The sequence below is a fragment of the Triturus cristatus genome, chromosome 6 (genome assembly GCF_964204655.1).
Source record: "Triturus cristatus chromosome 6, aTriCri1.1, whole genome shotgun sequence".
In the NCBI taxonomy this organism is placed as follows: Eukaryota; Metazoa; Chordata; class Amphibia; order Caudata; family Salamandridae; genus Triturus; species Triturus cristatus.
In genome coordinates, this window is record NC_140589.1 from 990,873,752 (window position 1) to 990,893,708 (window position 19,957).

Consider the following 19,957-nt stretch of genomic DNA (forward strand, 5'->3'; position numbering starts at 1 on the left):
CCCCCCCCCGTATTGAGTCCGCTTGTATCCCCACCTCACGGCCGCCCAATTTAGGCTCAAATTTAGCACTGATATAGAGGGGTTGAAAGGATTAAAGGCATTTCCCCCTTTTCCGCCCACCAGCTTTCTTAACTCAAAAGCCGTTACTTAAAGGACAATCCAGTAATATCTTTGGTTGGATTGATATCCTGGCTGCCAGAATACATTGAAATTTAAAGGCAACAAAGATATACAATGTGTCACGAACCCGTTGTTTGGCAGCCTTCACGGATTTAGCCTCTTTGAGCAGGGGAGGATACTTCAAGTGCGGAGGCTGGGCGGGCCCTATCGTGATACGTGTGCGGCCGGATGCGGCTACTAGGCCAGGCAGTGCATCAACAGCATTGAGTCTCGTGGAGCCGCCGCTGGAGCTACAACCACAGTGACCGTCACGCCACCACGCTCCCCAAAGTTGGTTTGGCAATGGGCATGGAATATTGACAATGGCATGAAAACTGCTACTTAGTAGTACTTCCTTACCGTTACTCGTGGTGGGCCGGGACACTGCACTCCCTTTATTAACTGATTAGGCCTGGTGGTGGTGCGGCTGCTGCCTGCTCTCAATTGTTTACCATCGTCAGGCTGACTTGAGCGATGACTCGTGGTGCGGCCCGTGGGGGCGTGCTAATATGAAAAAAATCTGCGCATGCTGCCTGCTGCCGCACAGCCCCTACCCCCCGCAGAACCAAAACCCAGCCCAGTGTCCCGCCTACCGGCAACACTTCCTCCATCACCATATCGTTAGAATCTCCTCTTGGCTCAGTGTTGAGGTAACAAGTCGCTCTTTCCCTTTAAGAGCGACTTGCTATTAATGTGCTGATACCTAGGTTTCTCGAGCGTATTCCCCACGCTCTGTATATGTTTAATATGTCCCGTTCATTCTATGGTTCTCGTTGCGACTGCCTGTAACTGTTCATTCAGGCAGTTGCTTCGAGAGCTGTTGAATGACCGGTTGTGGGCTGTTTTCCTCCATGCTGAACCACTTCAAATAAACACTTAAATTAATTAAGTGCAACTATCAAGAGTATTTATTTCAATTTTACACTCAGTCTCACAGCCGCAACACTCTTCACCTGGGGAGACGAGAACAACACTCTGCACAGAGTCCGGTAAATAAAGCAATATCATCAATGCAATAAGTGACGTGCAGCAGATGCGTGTAGACCCGGCCCTGATAAGTATGTGCCGGTGCTAGGCTCCGGAAAGCACCGACACAAATTAAGCACTAATATGTACCCTCGTGCTACAACAACTCAGGTTCCTAACAGTAATGTGAATCCCGCGTGCAGCTTTGTGAATAGGGCCGGTACTTCTCTGAAGATTGCAGGCGCGCAACACCCATTGGACTCACAGGGCTTCAGACCACACCCCCACCCCCCCCCCCCCCCCCCCCTCGTGTGTGGCAGCCCGGGATGAGACACCTTCCCGGGCAAAAAAAGGAGCCGCACCCGAGCACTTCACAGGTCTTTAAAAGACCATTTGCATGTTAATGAGGCCTTGCTGTTGTTTCACCCCTTCCAAGAGCCCCTGCAGCTCCACTCTGCCTATTGCTGAAAGTTCAGCCCCCCGCCGAAATTTTTGCTCAGTCCCCCCCCCCCCCCGAAATTTGGCTCTAGTTGCGCCTCTGGAAGATTGTGTAACAAAAAAGGCTATTTCGGGGGCAAGTCCCCTGTGAGAAGGCAACAGAGGGAGTGAAAATGTGAAATGTGATATTAAAGTGCTTCGATTTACCGGGATCAGGCGCTTTACGAAAGATAAATTGAAGAAACGTATTACAGCTTAGAAAACATGTTTCAGACTGCTTGCGCAATAGCAACTGTATCAGTCGGAATATAGAACATTACGTGCTTTCTTTCAATGAAATACTGTTGTCTCAGCAGCACTGCAGGAAGAAGGGCATGCTTGGATATGTCCAATGGGGAGGCCTGCTGTGGACTTCGAGGAGATGCGTTAGTGATCGGAAAGTTTGGGCTGGACTGTAACCTGCCTCTGTCTCTCTGTTTGGTCTCTCCTCCGCGTGCAGTGTGCATCCCTCCCCCTCTCTCCCTCCGCCTCCTCTTTCTCACTCGCGCTCTCTCTCTCTCTCCGTGTTTCCCTCTCCGAGGCTCTTTGATCAGACAGCTGCACTGTGGATTAATCCCGTGCTCGGTCTCTGCTACAGGACCAGCGGCCACGAGCACCACAGAGCGTCCGAGGGCTGCGGCTGCCAGTCTCCAGGAGTCCATCCATGGCACACGCCGCTGCCGCTCTCCGCCGGAAGAACCGTGACCTCTGCGCTCTGATCTGCCCGGCCGCAGCCTACACGAATTAGGGACCTCGGCTGCACGGGCTGGAAGAGGGAGTTGGGGAAGGCGCGAGGCAGGCTCGCCGGCGAGGCTGTGACCCTGTGCACTCTTCAGCCGCTCGCCTTGCTGAATCCGAGGGGGGCTCCTTTCGGTTCCCGCGGTCTCCTGCAGCAGCGCCCGGAGTCCGCTCGCCGACCATGGATCACTGCGCGGTACTGGAACAGGGGAGCACGCCGCCTGCGGGCCAGGGCGGAGAGCGCGGGCGGCCGTCCTGTGCCCGCGCGGGGATGCTGGTGCTGATGAAGCACGAAAGGACCAAGTGTCGCCGGAAAAGGAAAGAGGTTCTGCTGGGACAGATCTGCCTGATGGGAAGCCTCCTGCTGCTCGCATCCTCAGTCTCCCATTGGGCAGGGGAAACTGGTGAGTTTGGCTCTGGGATCCGGTGGGTGCCTGCAGGAGGTGTCCATGCTGGCCCTGCAAGACCTCACATTGCACCACTCTCCTACATCGACTCTTCACTACCCCCCCCCCCACACACACACACGCCACTCACCACTATTCCTCTATCCCAACGTGCCACTGTTGGTATTTCACAATGTCTGGGTCCCCCCAGCAGACCGCGTCTGAGGTGATGAGGACATTATGCTGGTGTAAATTAGCCTCTCGTAAAGTTAGTTTTGCTTACACCAGTTTCAGAGCTCCCTAGAGGTGGCGGCATGCTGGGAGCAGACCTGTCAGCAGAGGTCCTCGAGTTGTTTCCTCATGTCACGTGACCTCCTACCCGAACAACTCGCTCTTTTTCTTGGAAATACATTCACCATATTTACGCTGGGTTACACTGCTCAAGTTTTGGCTGGAGAGACTTTTGGGGAAACTTGTGAGCTTACAGCAGCGGTGTGCAGTGGCGTAACGAAACTTGCCCCCCCCCCCTGCAAAGTACACGGAGCCCCCCACTCCCTGGCTCATCACCTACCATTATTTCTGGGGGGGGGGGGGGGGGGGTGGAGGGGGCAACTCGTAACGTTACGCCACTGGCGGTGTGCCCCAGAGTGCATAGGCTCGGGTTGGAGGAGAGGGGGTGTTCACGACCTGATGCAGAGGTAGGAGTGGAAAGCACAACCGATTCCTCGAAGTGCGGCCTCCTGGGGCACAATAAACATGTTATGGCAATCCGCGTGTTCTATATTAGGAAGGGACATCTCCGCCATAGGATGCGCGGGGAAAACTGTATAACAAGAGAGTCTCGGGGTGGGTGTGGGGGGGGGGTGTTCACCTCGGAGTCGGTGCACTGCCAGTGGCCCCTTGTGGCCTGCCCCTTCCGTCCCATGTAGAGTTTATAGGGCTGGGCTGCCCATGTTGCCACTCACTGGATGGCTGCGGGCGAGGGGGCTGCTTTCAAATCAGAATACGCTGTTATGAACTAACCATGCCCCCAATGTCATGGCCTATTCTATTCGCGATTTTCGCCAGTAATGGGTTGCAAGGAACATTTTTGCCAGGGCTACATTTTGATTCCAGTCCGTTAGCCTGGACTTTAAAACGCATCGTCGAATAAAGCTATTAGATGTTGGTGCGAATGTCCCAGCTCCAACGCCTCTGCGGACCTCAAGAGAGGGTTGCGGTGCGTGGGGGCGCAGATATGTCTCCTCACAGGGACAGAACCCAGTTCACGGCGCTGCGAAAAAGAGAAGGTAACAGTAAACATGCCAGCGGCGGAACTCAGCGATGCTCGTTCGCACAAACATGACGAGGCAACTTTTCCACACACAGTGACAGGCCTTCGCTGTCGAGGAACACGAAGCCGAGTAAAACATACGTGTACGGTGGGGACATCCGCTGCAGCGTGTAGTAGAAAGGGATTAACCCACTGGGAACGGGCTACCCAAGATAGTGCCTCCTGGTAGCCCTGGGAGCACATTCTTCATACTTTCAGTCTAGCGGGCATAGTTTCGTTTTCCTAGAAACCCGCTCGCGGTACATTTGGGTACAGCTGCCCCTGTGAGTGAAGTAGGTTACTTCGGTGCCATCTACGAAGACATCCGGCGTGGACGGCAACCATGGTAGGAGTAATGCAGCAGGTTCAGTGGCACCGGGGCCTATGGGCTCGAGGGGCCCCAAACAGCATAGTTAATAGTTGCTTTTTGTTTTTACAACAGAGCCAGGGAAGAGGTAAGGGAATTTCCTTGCTTGCGTTAGGGCCCAAATGAGCCATTGCAACGCCACTGGCTATAACCCCTTGCAGTGAGGCCGTGTGCCGTCTTTCGCCTTCGAATCACTTCAGAGTTTGTCACTGACACCCGGACTGTGCAGTGTGTCTTGTGTCAAGCTGGCGCATTTTAAAAACGGGCGTGTCTGTGGGTTTGCCAGCGTACATCTCGGTGTGCTTGCTCGTAAGAGCGTTTCTGTGCATCGGTGTGTACTTGTGTTTAATGGGGGTGGGGGTGTTTCTCTGTAACTGTGCTTGTGTATCTTTCTCCTGCTGGCGATGCCTGTCTTTGTGTGCTCGTCAAGGTTAACGCATGTGTGTATCTAGGCGTGCACACACGTCTTTGGATATGTGGCCCCCCATCTCTGTATGAATATCCAAGCAAACCTTTAAGGCTAGGCTGTTTTAAAACCACGTCCAGAGACCCAGTGGGGCGGTGCGTGCTCCCCGATGCTGTCTGTCAGCCATTCAGGCAATCACAAGTGCAAAGTCAGTGCATTCCAGCCTTCACGCCGGAGCGAAGGGCTGTGTGAATTTCCACACGCTGCGCACACATTGTGCCGATGTGACGCGATCCTGCCCTGCAGCGTGTTTCTGTCCCACGGCTGCCCAGCTGAGAGCCGGAGATGACATAGATGCTGTCCTGTCACGTGGTTGTGAGCTCTACCGAGTATTTCGCACGAGCATGTGTACTATGTAGATGCATTGGGGTAACACAAAATGACGCCCCCCTAAAAAAGTGTGCTGAGCCTCTCATAGCACACAGATATTGTTGAAATCCATTAGCCTTGGATTGCTCGGGGCCGTCTGATGGTTTGTAACGCCTGAACGGTCTGTGGCCCCCTGCACCTCACAGACTATAGGGGCCAGTGTTACGGGCCTGCATGAACCCCTTCCCCGCTCATGACGGAACCACTCCGTCATGAGCCACGGTTGCGCTGTGCTCATGACGGAGTGGTTCCGTCATGCTGTGGCCGTTGGCAGCCGCTCCGTCCACGTGGCGCTAATTCCCCGCCTGTGCGGGCGATTAGCGCAGTGGGCGGAGACGTGACGGAACCACTCCGTCATGAGCACAGCTCAACCGTGGCTCGTGACGGAGTGGTTTCGTCACGAGCACAGCGCCACCGCACCTGCCCCCAAACCCCCCCAGCGCCGCGGCGGAATTCCTGTCGCAGCGAAGGGGTTAAACACATCACGCAGAGCGGATTTCCTACCTGATTATCGTTTCCGCGTGGGCGGTGCATGAGATGGTACAGTCAGGCCTTTAAGTGGAATGGAAAAACTAGGGGGTCTCTCAAAGGGGCGTGGTCAATGCAATTAGGGGTGTGGCTTAAATATACGCTAGCTAAAAGTCTGTGCTTAGCATGGTAGCTCAACTAGTATTTTGATGCTTCTGTTATTGTGTTCAGATACATAATACTGATGCAAAAAGTAACATTACACCTGCAACAAGCCAGGTCTATTTGCTTTGCCAATGGTTGTTGTTTGTGTAAGATAAATCAGCAACAACTATGGCTTGGCTGTAATGAATATTGAAAATGCTTCAGTTCTGAAATTATGAAACTGTGAAATAACTATAGCAAGTCTCCTTGAAGTTACCTCAAAAGCAGTCAAAAGGGTGTTCCTGCTGCAGATGTAAGATTTTTTTTCCACTCCGAGAGAAAAAAAAGAGAGCCCGATAGGGTCTCGTCTGGGCACCTGCTTTATGGAACTGCCAGTGCCGATCTCCGGCAAGACCCGGACCACTTAAAGCCCTGGGTGCAGTCCATAGCTTGACACGGTTGTAGACTATGAACGTGCAAAGTGCGTGAATAGAGCGCAACTCAAACCAAAAAACCTCTATGCTCAGCTACGAACTTGAGAGTGTCCGAATTAAAAAACAGAGGGTCGGGTTCGAAAAGAGAAGTACTTTGGGGCTTTTTTAAACACACGTCTAAAATTATATCATGCACGCGCATATATTCTAGCAAAAAAAGAACAAACGGCAGACCAAGGTCAAGCACATTCAGTCCATGTATACTTTGAAGATAAAGGTTGGTGCAAACGCTTCCAGCACCCGCCGTCCAAAGATGCCACTATTAACCGAAATTTTCAAAATAAATGGAAGGTGCACTCATTGTGAAGTCAAGGATGTGAGTAGAAATCTGTTCCAAAAAGTATTTCTTTTATTCCATTATTTAAAAACTGGCGCACAGCCAACGCGTTTCGTTCCGCTTTTAGCCAGTGGGAACTTCGTCAGGGCTCAAATAGTAACCAGCTAGTGCATGATTTTTAAGAGTCTTTTTGCATAAATCAAGGCTTCAGAGGCAAGATTAAGCCTCCCTATTGAATGGATTCAAAAAATTCTATCACCCAATCGTGTAAGGTATCCAGTGTCCCAAAGAAACAACTTTGAAGGAATGAACAAAGCCCAATCTCCTGCGTCCTTTAAAGGAGCGAGTTATCTGTATACTCCTAGTATGGAAACTGCCTATTAGCGTAAAGGAATCATGGAAGTTACGGCATAATAACCGGCATATATTCTGTATAACTGTCCAGAGCAAGAACAGTGAAAGATAGCAAATTGAACATAGTTCCAAACGATTTGAAGCCAAGAGAAATAGTGTAAAACAAGAGAGAAAGAGTGGGGAAGATAACTATATAGAGAGAACCAGGCAGAGAAAGAGAGGGAGTGATAAAGAGGAAGAGAGGGAGGAAGAGAACACAAAAGAAAATTAGAGACAGAGAGAAAGGATGACAGGGGCATGAAAATAGGGAGAGAGTGAGAGTAGAGAGAAAGACACATAGCGACAAGGGAAGGACTAAGATCGAGAAACAGAGATCGAGAGAGACAGCCACACTGAGAGTAGAGCGAGGAAGAGAGCAAGAGAGAAAGAAAGAGAGTGTAAAAGCGAGAGAGATAATGGAGGAGACACAGGACAGAAAAAGAGAGGTATAGAGAGAAAGAGAAGCTAAGGGAGGGAGAAGAACGAGGCACAGAGAGGTGAGACAGACAAGAGAGAGAGTGAGAGAAGAGAGAGAGCGCGACACAGGCAACTATAGATAGAAAGAGAAAAAGGCAGAGAAAAAACAGATCAAGTGGTAGAGGGAAATTGATCTGTTGAGATAGCCCTAGAGGGGGATGGAGTGGAGAGTGAGAGAGAGAGAAAGAGAAAACAGGTGGGAGTGAGCTAGAGAAAGCGAGACCAAGGAACTGTTTCTCGGATGATGGCCCATCACAAACTACGGTCCTTCTAAGCATGAGGACGCTTCTAGGCACTAACCAATAACCTCATTTCATGATTTGATAAAATGGCAACTTCCGTCTACCTAGTGATCTCATGTTATGCAAGGTGCCCCCACCCATTCCTGGGTTTTCACATCTTTTCGCTTACTGGGAGTTGCAGGCCTAATATTACAGTGGTTAGCCGAAGCACCGGAAAAAGCGAAAAGGAGCGAAAATAGAAACAAATAGCTCTCCCCAGACAGGGAGCGAAAGCTGTGTGCGCGACAATGTTTCCATCTGAAGGGCTTGTTTCAAGGTCAACCAGACAGAAGGGTTTGGGGGCGGTGCTTTGTGGCAGCGAACACCTTGCCGGGACAAGCTAACGAATGCTGAGAAATACATAAACGTTTCCATTGCTTTCATGCGTTTCTGTGTATTTGAATGAACTGGCACTGCAGCTGGCGCTGTCAGGCGGCTGACGTAAATAATGTAATTCATTTTTTTTATCGCCCAAGGTTAATTAAATGAACATTTGTTAACATGCTTTTACGACAAACCTAAGTAGCACTTTGAGAGCGCACAACAATTTATATAGCTTGGCCTCATACCGGTACTTACATTAAAGCGCTTTTGGCTTTGTGAGGGGTATGGAAAAGCTGCATACATTCCCATACAATACACTGGTAGGAAAATGCATGTGAAATAAAGGTGTTCATGAAGTCGTACCCTCACGTCAAACACAACGAGGCCAATTAATCCAACATGTACTGAAACTGACAGCAGGCCGCTGTCACATTTTTGGGTGACCCCAAGAGTAGGGATTAGCTGGTTCTCAGCACCGAAAACATTTAGAGAAGGTAATTGGCGAAAAGAAGGTGGATGCTTATGGGAGTTCTCCACTTGGCAAGGATAACACAGTGTGTCAGGCAGGAAAATGTTGCTTAACAAGTGAGGTGAGCACGTTGGTCTCTTTCTTCCAACCGAAAGGACACACCCATTCCCTGTATGAGATGCGTACAGTTGTACCTTGCAAAGGCCAGTGTGTATTCTCAGAGCCCCCAGCTACCACAAATGGAATTGGAGTCAGTGTTGTATGTGGGCCTGCCACGGTCTAATGAACCAGGGCCCCATGGAACCTTCTATTTCTGTCCTCGCCAGCTGAAGAAATTGTCCCTGCGTGTCTGTCACATTCTGGAGCTACAATGAAACATCACTGGAAGTTCCTCTGTGAGTCAGAGACGAAACAACACAGTAGATACTGTCATATACCATTGGCGACCCGGGGACGGAGGACATTTATAATTCCAATTGAATAATCAAGTTATTCCCTTTGTGCCCTTGAATCTCGCAGGGGTAGTGATGGCAAGCAGTCAAGGCCCCTCTTACTTCATACTTTCAAATTCATGCAGTCTAGTGTTTTATTACTTAAAGGCTGGGCGATGGTGCTAAAAAAACTGGTAAATAGCCTGATGCCCACTGATTTCGGTACTTTTTCTGTGCCCGAAGAGACTTGATTTATCAATTTGGCAACCACAGGCTTCTAACTCACATGTATTAAGCCACACCCTTAGTTATCCAGGCCACATCTCTGGTAGAGATTTCTTAGGTCTGCCTTTTAGGCCACAGCTTTATTGTAGTACCCTCCTTTTCCATCCGACTTAAAACTCTGAATGAGTGCTTTATTGCAGGAGAAGTTTCAGCTTCAACCCAGGCTGCATACTGCAGCCTCAGGCCAAACTTAAGTTGAAACTAGCATCAAACCAGGCGATCCCAAGTTTGTAAATATAGAGTGTTTCAAGTAAAATCTTTCCAAATAAATGACAATAATCAAATATATGTCAGTAGTTAAAAATATGTCGAACTCCAAAGACACCAACAGAAAAGAAGTGTACAACAATTTAATTGACAGTATTCTAGCTTCCCTCAGCTGTCATTGATTTCTGTACTTATTTTTGTCTTTATTAACTATTTACAGTTTCATATCACACTCCTGCACTCTGGGGGTATTAAGCACTTTGTAAGAAACATGAGTATAAAGTAATTAAATAAACTAGAAGCAGCAATACAATATAATGGTTAGAAAAAGGTGTGATAGGCTTTGTCCAAAGTACCTATACGTATTTTACAAAATGGTGAAAATGTTAGCTTTTAATTTTCTAGGGCTGGCTTCACTTGGCTGAATTCAAAGGAGTTACAAAAAAACTCTACGAAATTTAGCGGAATTCCACAAACTTGCAGAAATAGGCATGTCGCGCTTCTTGCACTGTGATTTAGTGCCGGGAGCTCGTTTCGCTCTGAAAAATCAGCACGAGTGGCACAATATGGCGTGCCAGTGCACGTATCATCTAGAGTTGATTTTGCAGCAGCTCGAGTAGATTTTCAAATCGAGCAGCAGCTTTCTGGCGTCATGCAACAGCATGCGACTGCCCGCTTTGGAGAAATCTTGCCGGGTAGCCTCCTTACAGCCTTCTTGGGGAATACAGGTTGCATTATTTTGAACACCTGTTGTAATTTTCGGTTTGTCTGTAAAGCCCGTTTCCGCTGAATCAAGAATGGCAGCTCCTTTGCAATGGATTCCTTCTTTAAGTTATTTTTGAGGCAATGGGTCTACTGTGTCTTCTTTTTAGAAGTGATGAGGAGGAACTCCATTTTCAGGGGGTTGGTTGTAAGGCAAATGTTAGACATCCCCATTTGGATGTTGCCAAGGGTGACAATATTGTTAGACAGACGATGTTTTTAGGCAAAAATAGATGCATCCGTTTGGTTCCCACACCCAAAAACAATGAACCAAGTTTCCCATGGTATAAGTTGAACAATATGGGTGCTAAAATAAGCCTCGAAGAAGGACACACAACTTAACAGCACTTCCAGAGATGTGCTTTACTATATTTATGAACTGTTGGCAATTGGTGAGAAGAAAGGACAATTCGCTTAGGACAATTGGTTTAAGACTTGTCCGCAGAGGTCCATGTTGCGTTGTTCTGGATTAGTCTTTCATGGCCGGCAGTGTTGAAGGCTGCTGAGAAATCAAGTAATAGGAGGAGACAAGAATTCCCCTCATCCTAAATAGTGGGCGTATTATTCAAGAGTGTTAAGGTGGCTATTTTAGTGCTGCATCCAGTGTGCAAATAATTGTCAGCCTGGCAGAGGATGCTCTTTGTCAATACAGATGTTCAGGGGATTGGATACCCATCTCTCAATAGCTTACTCATCTTTCTTGATCTTTTATATTTGTTTCTCCTTGATGTGCCTGGATCTTTGGCTAGAATGCCAGCAGGCCCCGTACACTGAAGGCTTTGATTCTTTTGTATCGTTGCCTCTCTGCACAGTATCAGCTGAAGGGGGGTTGTCCTGCTGTTTGGTCCCAAAGGGATTGCCCAGTTGCTTGCTGTGAGGAAAGGCTCAATTATGCTCCCACAAATCAGACCGATCCATGCTCTGCCGCACCACCTCCATGTTGATCATGGAGAGACCATCTCATTTATTGGCTCAATTATTCAACCGTTCTGTTTTTGTATTCTCCTTCTGTGCTGTCCAAGTAGGCTTTCAACTCCTGGATCTTCACCAGAGGGATTGAGTTAGCTAGGGACAGTCCTATGTTCCCTGCAAGATGAACAAGAGGTTATCAAAGTTTCTATCATGCTCTGCTGATGGAAATCTTTGGTAAAGTAATAGAAAGTCAAAGAAAATACATCATGTCAGTGAATGGATATGCTGAGATGCTTATCCCAGCCTGTTCATATACTTGCAATTTAAGCTACATTTTCAAGAATGTCTCTTGTGTTTACCTGATGGCTTCATATGACTAGCTCCGCCTTATTTCTAATCCTGATTCTAACACATTTTGCCTCACGCCAATGGATGACAGTGCCAGATTACAACTGTTTGTTAAAAGAAAGCTTAGGAATGGAAACGCGGTGTCCACAAGGAGATGGTATCTTCTCACATAGATCAGTGAAGAGTGGGGGTTGGGAGAGTTTACAACTTACTGCTAGCTCAGCCACAGATTTCAAGGGTTATATGGAGCAAGCCCTCTCTTTTGGAGGCAAAACTTGGTGCCATTTGACAACTCTGTTTTAAGGAGAGAAGAGAGGGGGGATGAGGGAAAGAGGAAGGTCAATTGGATGGGCCGGAGAGAGCGCAGCCTACATTCTAGCATGCATGGTGTTTCCCATCTCTGTCTATTCCGTTCAGTGAATATATGTGTGTGTGAGATGGACAGCTTCACAGATTAGGGGTCATATTATGTAGATTTTGCTCTACCCATGTCTGTGCCAGTTACACCCACAATTGGGGGCTCCTCAGTACAGTGATGTAGCTATTTTTGCATTTGCCCGTTAGGATATTGCTGTGATGTACAGAACTGTGTTTTCCTAACATATGCCAACTAGGCTTCTACCACGCCTTCCTTGACTCCATTTTGTATTGGTATAGCTGCTTCATAATAGTAGTCGTGTGTTTATATTGTTCATTGACATCGAGTCAGACAATGTGCACCATTGTTTGTTTGACATGCTGTTATCAAAGAGCTCCAGAGTAAGCCTTTAGTTACTTTTCGAACCCCTTCCTCTCTGATCACTGTATGCTGTTCGTTTTTGAGGCTCTTCATTGTTTATGTAACCAGATTTTCTTCTGACACTTCCAATGATATTAGGTCAGGGGATCATATTAATATTCATCTAGGAGTAAGTAGTAGTATAGGGTATTATGTGACATTTAATATGATCTATTTTGGTTTGCTGTTGTAGTGATACATTTTGCTCACCCTATCCTGACTGTGTGGTTTCTATTCATTTCTTTTGTAAGATTTATTACAAAAAGCCATGATTTTGGGCCTCTCTGTGACACTCTTCTGAAGCCTCTGGGGTTGCTGCGTGATTCCCCGTGGACTTGCTGCACACTTTGGACTTAGTTTTCTAGACTCTGCCCATGTTGCATTGATTTTAATTGCTAAGAGGTTACAATGGAATTGATTTTGGAACCTTATCACTTTATTTATTGAAGCAAGATATATTTTGCCTTCTGCGATGCACCTTAAATCTATAAATTACATTTAATTGCCTGCTATTTGAAATGCTGTTTTAAATCTTGTTTTTGGGGACACATTGTCTTACTATTCTTAAAGACAACACTCCCCTCCCCCCCCCCCCCCCCGACACTGCACTGGGTGCTTCATCTCAGTTCTGCAGATTATCTAAGAGATAGTAACAACAGTTTTCTGTCGCTCTTACAGGGAATATTATTGGTAAGTTATTAGTTCTAGCTAGAGATAATGTTGTCACCATTCTGCGATCTGTCTGCTTTCCCCAATTTCCATGATCGGACTGTATTACATTGTTTGTGGTGTTCCAGAGCTGCTCAAGAGAGAAAGAGTGTATTATTAGGGCAGAATGCAATGTGAGTGATTGTGGCACTTTGGTAGTGCAATGTGGGACTTGTAGTTTTAGAGTGTGAATTTCTGCAGAGACATGAATGATACTACATGTGAGAGTCTTGGTTTTCCACTTTTGATTTGTGGGTCCTTAGGGGGGCTGATTACTGTGATTTAGATAATTTAGTCATAGTTGTGAGTTAAAGCGGCAGTGCTCATATTTGCATTTGTTTAGAAGGGATGGTCTGTGTTACACAAATGATCCCATTTTAATGTTTATTGTTGGTTAAGATGATCAGATTAGTCGAATCCAAGATTTCAAGATATGTTGATGAACTTGTCTGTAAAGCGGTGGTATGTTTTGTGAAGCGCCACATACACACTGATAGGGATTTCTGAATTAATAAGAATCTTCTGGTTGAATTTATATATTATTTGTTGCACATGAGTAAAAACTCTAATTTGGAGGATTACCGCTGGTCAAGAATCTGCTTTAGTGTGATTGACACTGCTGTGGAGTTACTTATTCCTCTTTTTTTTTAGTGAAATTGATTTTGACTTTCATTCCCTTTTTTTATTTAAGTTAAGCATATACAGTGATTTTGTTGTTTGTATGTGTGGCTTGATTTTAGCCACATGTATTGTGTTAGTTTATTTTATGAACTAGTCACGTTATAATTGGTTAATTGTCATCGGAAAGTCGAACAGGGGTTGGTGAGATGTCATCATCAGTTGAGCTGTTATTGGTCAGTTGCTGTTGTAGGACATGCTATGATTGGTTGACCTTCACCATAGCCACAATATGATTGGCTGGTTGTCGTTTGTTTTGTTTGATCAGGAGAAATGGGTGCTGTATTGAAAAAGGCTAAAGTTCCTAAGGTTCCTCTAATGGAAGGTGAAAAGATTCCCCCGAAGATTCTCCTGCATACAAGAAGATGTCCATTGGGGATTTTCATATGTGCATGTGGTAAAAAGATTGGCATTAGATCACATTTGGCAACAATAACCTGACATTTCCTTTAAAGGATATCTTTAATGGGAAACAGCATTTACAGTGCCATTACAACGCAGGCACTACAACAAACACATCGTTACTACGCGTTCCATTACAATGCAAGTCATTACAACAGCTTGCTTTAGGGAACTCAGTGTTGAATTTTAAATCCAACATCTCACCTTCTGTTGCACAGACTGAAGTTGGAATAGTAAAATATACTATTCCAAATTCCAGCAGTTTCCTAAAGCGAGTCGTTTTGATGACTTGCATTGTAAAGGAACGCACAGTAACAACGCGTTCATTGTATAGCCTGCGTTGTAAATGCATGCATTGTAAATGCATACGTAAATACGTGGCCTATTCACCTTTAATGTCAGAAAGCTTGACTATTTGAGTCGTGATATGAGAGAGAAAGCTGCAATCTAACCCACACAATTTGAAGCTTGGGCACAAGTGACAATTTGGAAATGAACGAAAGAGAATGAAGATGCATGCTAAAAATACAGTAAGCCAATGGCTAGAAGCGAAATGCGGCATGCAGAGAAATTAATGGATACAATGTTGAGTGTGAGTGTATTTCATGTTATAATTAGCGAGACAGACAAGAAGAAAATCGAGAATGAATTTAAAAATGAGAGTAGAAAGAGAGATAAAGGAAATGATTCTGATTAGGAGGATATTTTCCTAAGTAATCTGTTAGATTCAAGGCCTCCCTCTTACAGTGATGATACACAAGCAGCCAGGCTGCCAGCCAGTGATATTGGTGCAGGAGAACCAAGCATGGATATGCATCCAATAGCAATGCCTAGTGCACAGCATGAGAGTGCCTTAGGACTTGCTTCAACTGTTTCTAATAGGATTAAAGTTACACCTACTGTTGACACAAATGTCCGAGTTATTGAGGCTACTGTTACTTCAAAGCCCACTGAACTAAAAAGGGGAGAAATTAATACTGGAAATCTGAAATTTGAGTTTGGAGAAATTTTAAGGGGTACAATTGAAGTAGAGAAATGACTGTGTACAATGCAGATGAATTGAGATACTTAATAAAGGAATCGGCTGGTGTGCGCATGAAGCCTATGATAGACTTGAAGAACTAGTAGAAGAGTATGAGATTGATATATACAAAAAGAGGAGTTTGCGTAGAAACTTTAGAATGGATTTGAGTAAAAGCAAAGTAAGGAACATGGATCTGCTGACTCTGCAAGCACATATCAAATAATTGATGATTGCATAAAAGACAAGAAATTTGAGAACATACAGAGATAAGTGGAGGAAAATGGGTGGTACTAGAAAGAAAAAAAATGATACTGAAAGAGAAATAAGAATGTTTATAAGTGAGACTCAAATTGAAATGGTTGTGACAGAATTTCCTTTGTGAGAAGTACATGGAGCAACATATGTGCATGGGCCTTATAACAGGTCTGATCTTTATGCAACTACAACACATTTTTCAAAACTTAAAAAGTTGAAAGATTAGAGACTATTTCGGAGGTGCTTTGGGTGGATTTAAACAGAGTTGTTTGAAATTATTGTTCCCAAATATTTGTAGGCTGAATGCAAAATGGATGTTGCTTGGCGAGGTGCCTCCAAGAGTTCTTCTTAATAATGGTCCAGCAGCTCTTGCGATTGTGAAATACAAGGCCGCAATAGAGCATTTCAAGCAAAAGGTGCTGGAGAAAGAGATGAATTGAGCAAAAATCATGAGTGCAACACAGGAGCCAACAGTCAGTGTAGGCAATTATGATAGGCTTATGCAGATGTATAGAAAGTACAGTGGAGTGGAAGATCCGGTGAAAGAAGGCGGTAGCGGATTCGTATCGACTTTCCTTTTCGAGCTTGCGTCCAGAGCTTTGTTCTCATATTCAGAAGAGTGCGAAGTGCTGGAAGACTAAGAGTATTGATGAAATATTCAAGTATGCAAAGTACTGTAGCAACTACGTCAATGCTAAGCGAAAAAGAATAAGGAGAAACTAATGGTTGGGCAGATGGAACAGCTTCAGAAAGGTTGTAAAGACCAGAAGGTAAATTCACGCTTTGAGCCTGGTTTTGTGGGTGGGGCAAATTCTGGTTAAAATTTAGGAATGCAAAGAATTGGTTTAGAAGGAAATAATATGTTGACAGCATAAGCTGGGAATGTGGTTCCACAGGGCAGAGGTAAAGAGTTTGTGAACTATTCTAGAACGAATGCAAACATCAACATGCTTAGGCAGAGCACTGGCTGCTTGCATAGCTGTGAGGAAATTGGCCACCTGAAGTGTAAATGCAGACAGAATCCAGATTGAATTCTAAACTATTTGTTCCCCAAAGGCAGCACAATGTTAATCAAATGGTACCATGCTGGCCCCAGCTCAACAGACTTCTATGCAAAATGTGCAAAATCATGGGCAATTCCCTGCGAATATGCCTGTATCTCCAGTGTTGCAGCAAAACAAGAGAAATAAAAAAAATATTATCAGTGGCCAGTTTATCCAAAAAGGAGTAAAAATAGAGAAAACGGTAAGTTTACCTTTGTGAATCAGGCCCATTGTTTTCTATACTTAATTTTAGAGTGTTTAAGGCATCCACCTTCATCTATTGGTTTCTTTTGCTCTAAAACCTTGATCCAAAGGCCTGAGATATTATCAATGATACCTTGGGATCAGATCATAGAAGTACTTTAGGCTCACTGATTCTCTATTGCCTGTTTGGGTGTGTATTTCTTTCTCATTTGTAATGAATGAGAAATATTTTATATCTGAAATCAGCCAGTTAGCACTATGCCTGCTTTTTTTGTAGCATCCATTTTTCAAATGTTTTGTTCACATTTTGTACAATATGTTTGATTTTTGTAGTGTTCGTGCACCCAATTCATATGCTTTTCAAACTTCAAAACCATGGCTTTGCCAACGCTTTTTCACTTTGTACTGATGTCTGGCGCTCTCATTTAAAGCATTTGTGTCACTGTAAATGTTCCAATTTGCAAGAGGAGTTGTTGCTAGTTGCTGATGCCAGAGTTTCTGTGGGGTAGCCTAGTGTTTTCTCTAGCTATGAAGGGAAAGTGTCATAGTTTGCTTATGTTATGCTGTCTCTTAGACATTCATTCTTTTAATGTCTGTGTGGAATGTTGGAAAAGTGTCTGTGTTTTTGTGCTTTCTTGGAACACCCATTTGCAATGCCTTTCCCTGAACTTTCTGTGATCCTTTTAATGTTGAATTTTTTTAAAATTAGTTTTAAGACATGCAATCAAGCTCAGTCAGCTATACTTTACCGGGAGATCAAAGGGCAGAAGTGTGAGAGAGGGCATGTTGCAACGTTGTCAATGTAGATTTAGTGTCGCATGGTACCACATTGATCAACTGTCTTGTAATTGTAGAACCTGTTGAATTCTCTTGGAATGATTCTTATAGTTTTTCAAACATAGAGGATGAAAAGATATTTCTCGACCCACAAAGATCATGATCAGAATAACAGGCTGAACATTTTAATTAAAAAAAAATTGATGTTCATAAATGCCCAAGGTGTGTCAAAACAACGACTAGTGGTAAACAAAACTCATTTGCGGAAGTCTATTTCACCTGGTGACTCTTCGCACTGTAAATGATGCGCTTCTAATATGAGTGCAAATATATCTACCTTTCATTTCGTAATTGGCACCCACATTTTACCTCTGTTGTTTCGTAACTAAACTAATCATCTGCCTTAGGCTGGCATGATACACTTACATAATTATGTAGAATTATCTAACTTGTTTTGCAAAACAACTCCAACTGATGTAGCAAAACTTATTAACTGGACGTTTTTCACCATTTTGAATTGATTTGATGACAGATCATTTAGGTTTTTTCAAAACATTAAAGTTCGATGCTTGAATGACCTTTTCACATTGAGATTTCTAAAATGTACACTATATTCTAAATGTGGCATGAGAAGGGGTTTGTATAATGATAAAAAATACTTCGCATAAGCACAATTCAAGTTTTTTTGACAAATCAGAAGAGTGTTGCACATTAATCAACGTTTCAAGGCCCAGGGTCACATTCACACTAGTACGGTATGAGTAGTTGTGAGTTGTGTATCAAAGAGGGTTGTAAATGCATGTTTTTATGGTTTAAGTATGCTTATTGAAAAATCAGCCAAAAAGGACATACATCGGACACATATACACATATGCTATGATTGAACGCATGTTTTTAAATGAGTGTCCCATCACTGCCACTGGTGTGAATCTTTCCTGGGGCCCTATCACGATGCACCAGAGCAGAATGTTCTTTTGGCATCTTGAGTATATGCATGAACTTGAAATATCTCAGCGTTAATGCATTTTTTGGACAGGAGGGCTTGAACGCACAAAGTGGCAATTGCTGTGAGATATTCATTTTTTTGACAGATCTGAGTGACAGTCTAGTCAATCCATAGCAGAACAAAACAATATACTGTATGATACCGAATAAAATGTGGGCAGCATATAGGAAAATTTCCTCAATCCTTTGAAAGGTCCAACACTCAAAGTGTTTTTTGAACCCAATCTTTTATCAACACAATATCTGTTTTGAAAGGAGCGATTACCATCTCTTAGTCAAGAGGGACACAATTTACCAGAACCCAGAAATGTTAAATTATGTATGATATAAACATAACATAACCTAACATCTGTATTTGTAAAAGCGCACGTTCACCCAGAAGGGTCTCCTGTCGCTAAATAACAGATGTTTATTGTTACCCAACCCAATGGTACTCATTTTTATCGACCTCAGATGGATGAAAGGCTAAGTGGACCCACCGGGATTTTAACCTGTGACCATGAGGTCGAACACAGGCCCCTGAAATGTCCAATACTATAAATTTACCAGTCCATAGTCACCTTTATAAGGTTTATTATCAGACTTTTGACAAAATCATTGATCTTAGGCCCTTTCCTGTAATTATGCCTGCTTTTTAAAGAATTAAAAAGACACTCCGCTTGCATCACAGGTTTTTCTCCTGTTTCATGATGTTTCCTGTGCCTGGCCACACAGTATATAAATCCCCGGTTAGTCCAAATGACGCTATAGAATTGGGACATTGAAACGTCGTTGTTGAAAATACAAGGCCTCTCTGTGTCAACAACTTTGCGTAAATTACAAATGAATCATGACCACTCGGGGCTTTTTAACAATTAGATGTTCTGATGAATTTATATTTAGAGGGTTTCTTCCTCTGAACTTGTTTGAGTAATCATCGTCTACAGGAGGCAGAGAAACAATTTTCTGCCTGTCATTCGTACTCTCTTTGTGCAGTCATCTACAGGAGAACATTTCTAGACTGACACTTTTTTTCTGTCAGTCCTAAATGTTTTCCATTTTTGGCTTATACTTAAACGTGCCTTCCAAGCGTGTCATTTGACGTAGCTACTTCTTTTAAATAAAGATATAAGGCCTGATTTAGATCCTGGCAGAGGGGAATACTCCATCACAAACTTGACGGATATTCCGTTCGCTGTATTGCGATCCCATTATATTCTATGGAAATCGTAATACGGCTCACGTCACGGGATATCAGTCATGTGTGTGACGGAGTATTCCATCTGCTGAGATCGAATAGGCCCTTAGTCATATTATAAAACCTTTCTGGGTCATAACCAGCATGCCATTGCAATGAGTATTTTCAATGCTTAATCAGTGTTTAATTTGAAAAAACTGAGTGCTGGTTCCAAAAATGTTCTTACACGAGCTGCTGGCACTGCTTAATGGTGCTTTGCTGAATACCACCACCAAGTTTCGATTGTACCATATACCTCTTTCTGTCACCACCCTCCACTTCCTGCAGTGTAAGCTCAGCCTTGTGGGTTCTATTTAAACCTGCATTTCTTAATTTTTGCAACCTTTTCCTATTT

At 44.4% G+C, this 19,957-nt stretch overlaps 1 protein-coding gene across 1 annotated transcript in view; it reads left to right on the forward strand.

Moving 5' to 3' along the window:
* The first annotated feature begins 2,038 nt into the window (after positions 1–2,038).
* The window catches only part of SLC24A3 (solute carrier family 24 member 3), a 1,192,172-nt gene continuing 1,174,253 nt past the window's right edge, over positions 2,039–19,957 (forward strand). Inside the window, exon 1 of the mRNA XM_085611775.1 lies at positions 2,039–2,744. Coding sequence (XP_085467901.1) covers positions 2,522–2,744 — 223 coding nt within the window. The 5' untranslated portion in view covers positions 2,039–2,521. The remainder of the gene's footprint in view (positions 2,745–19,957) is intronic.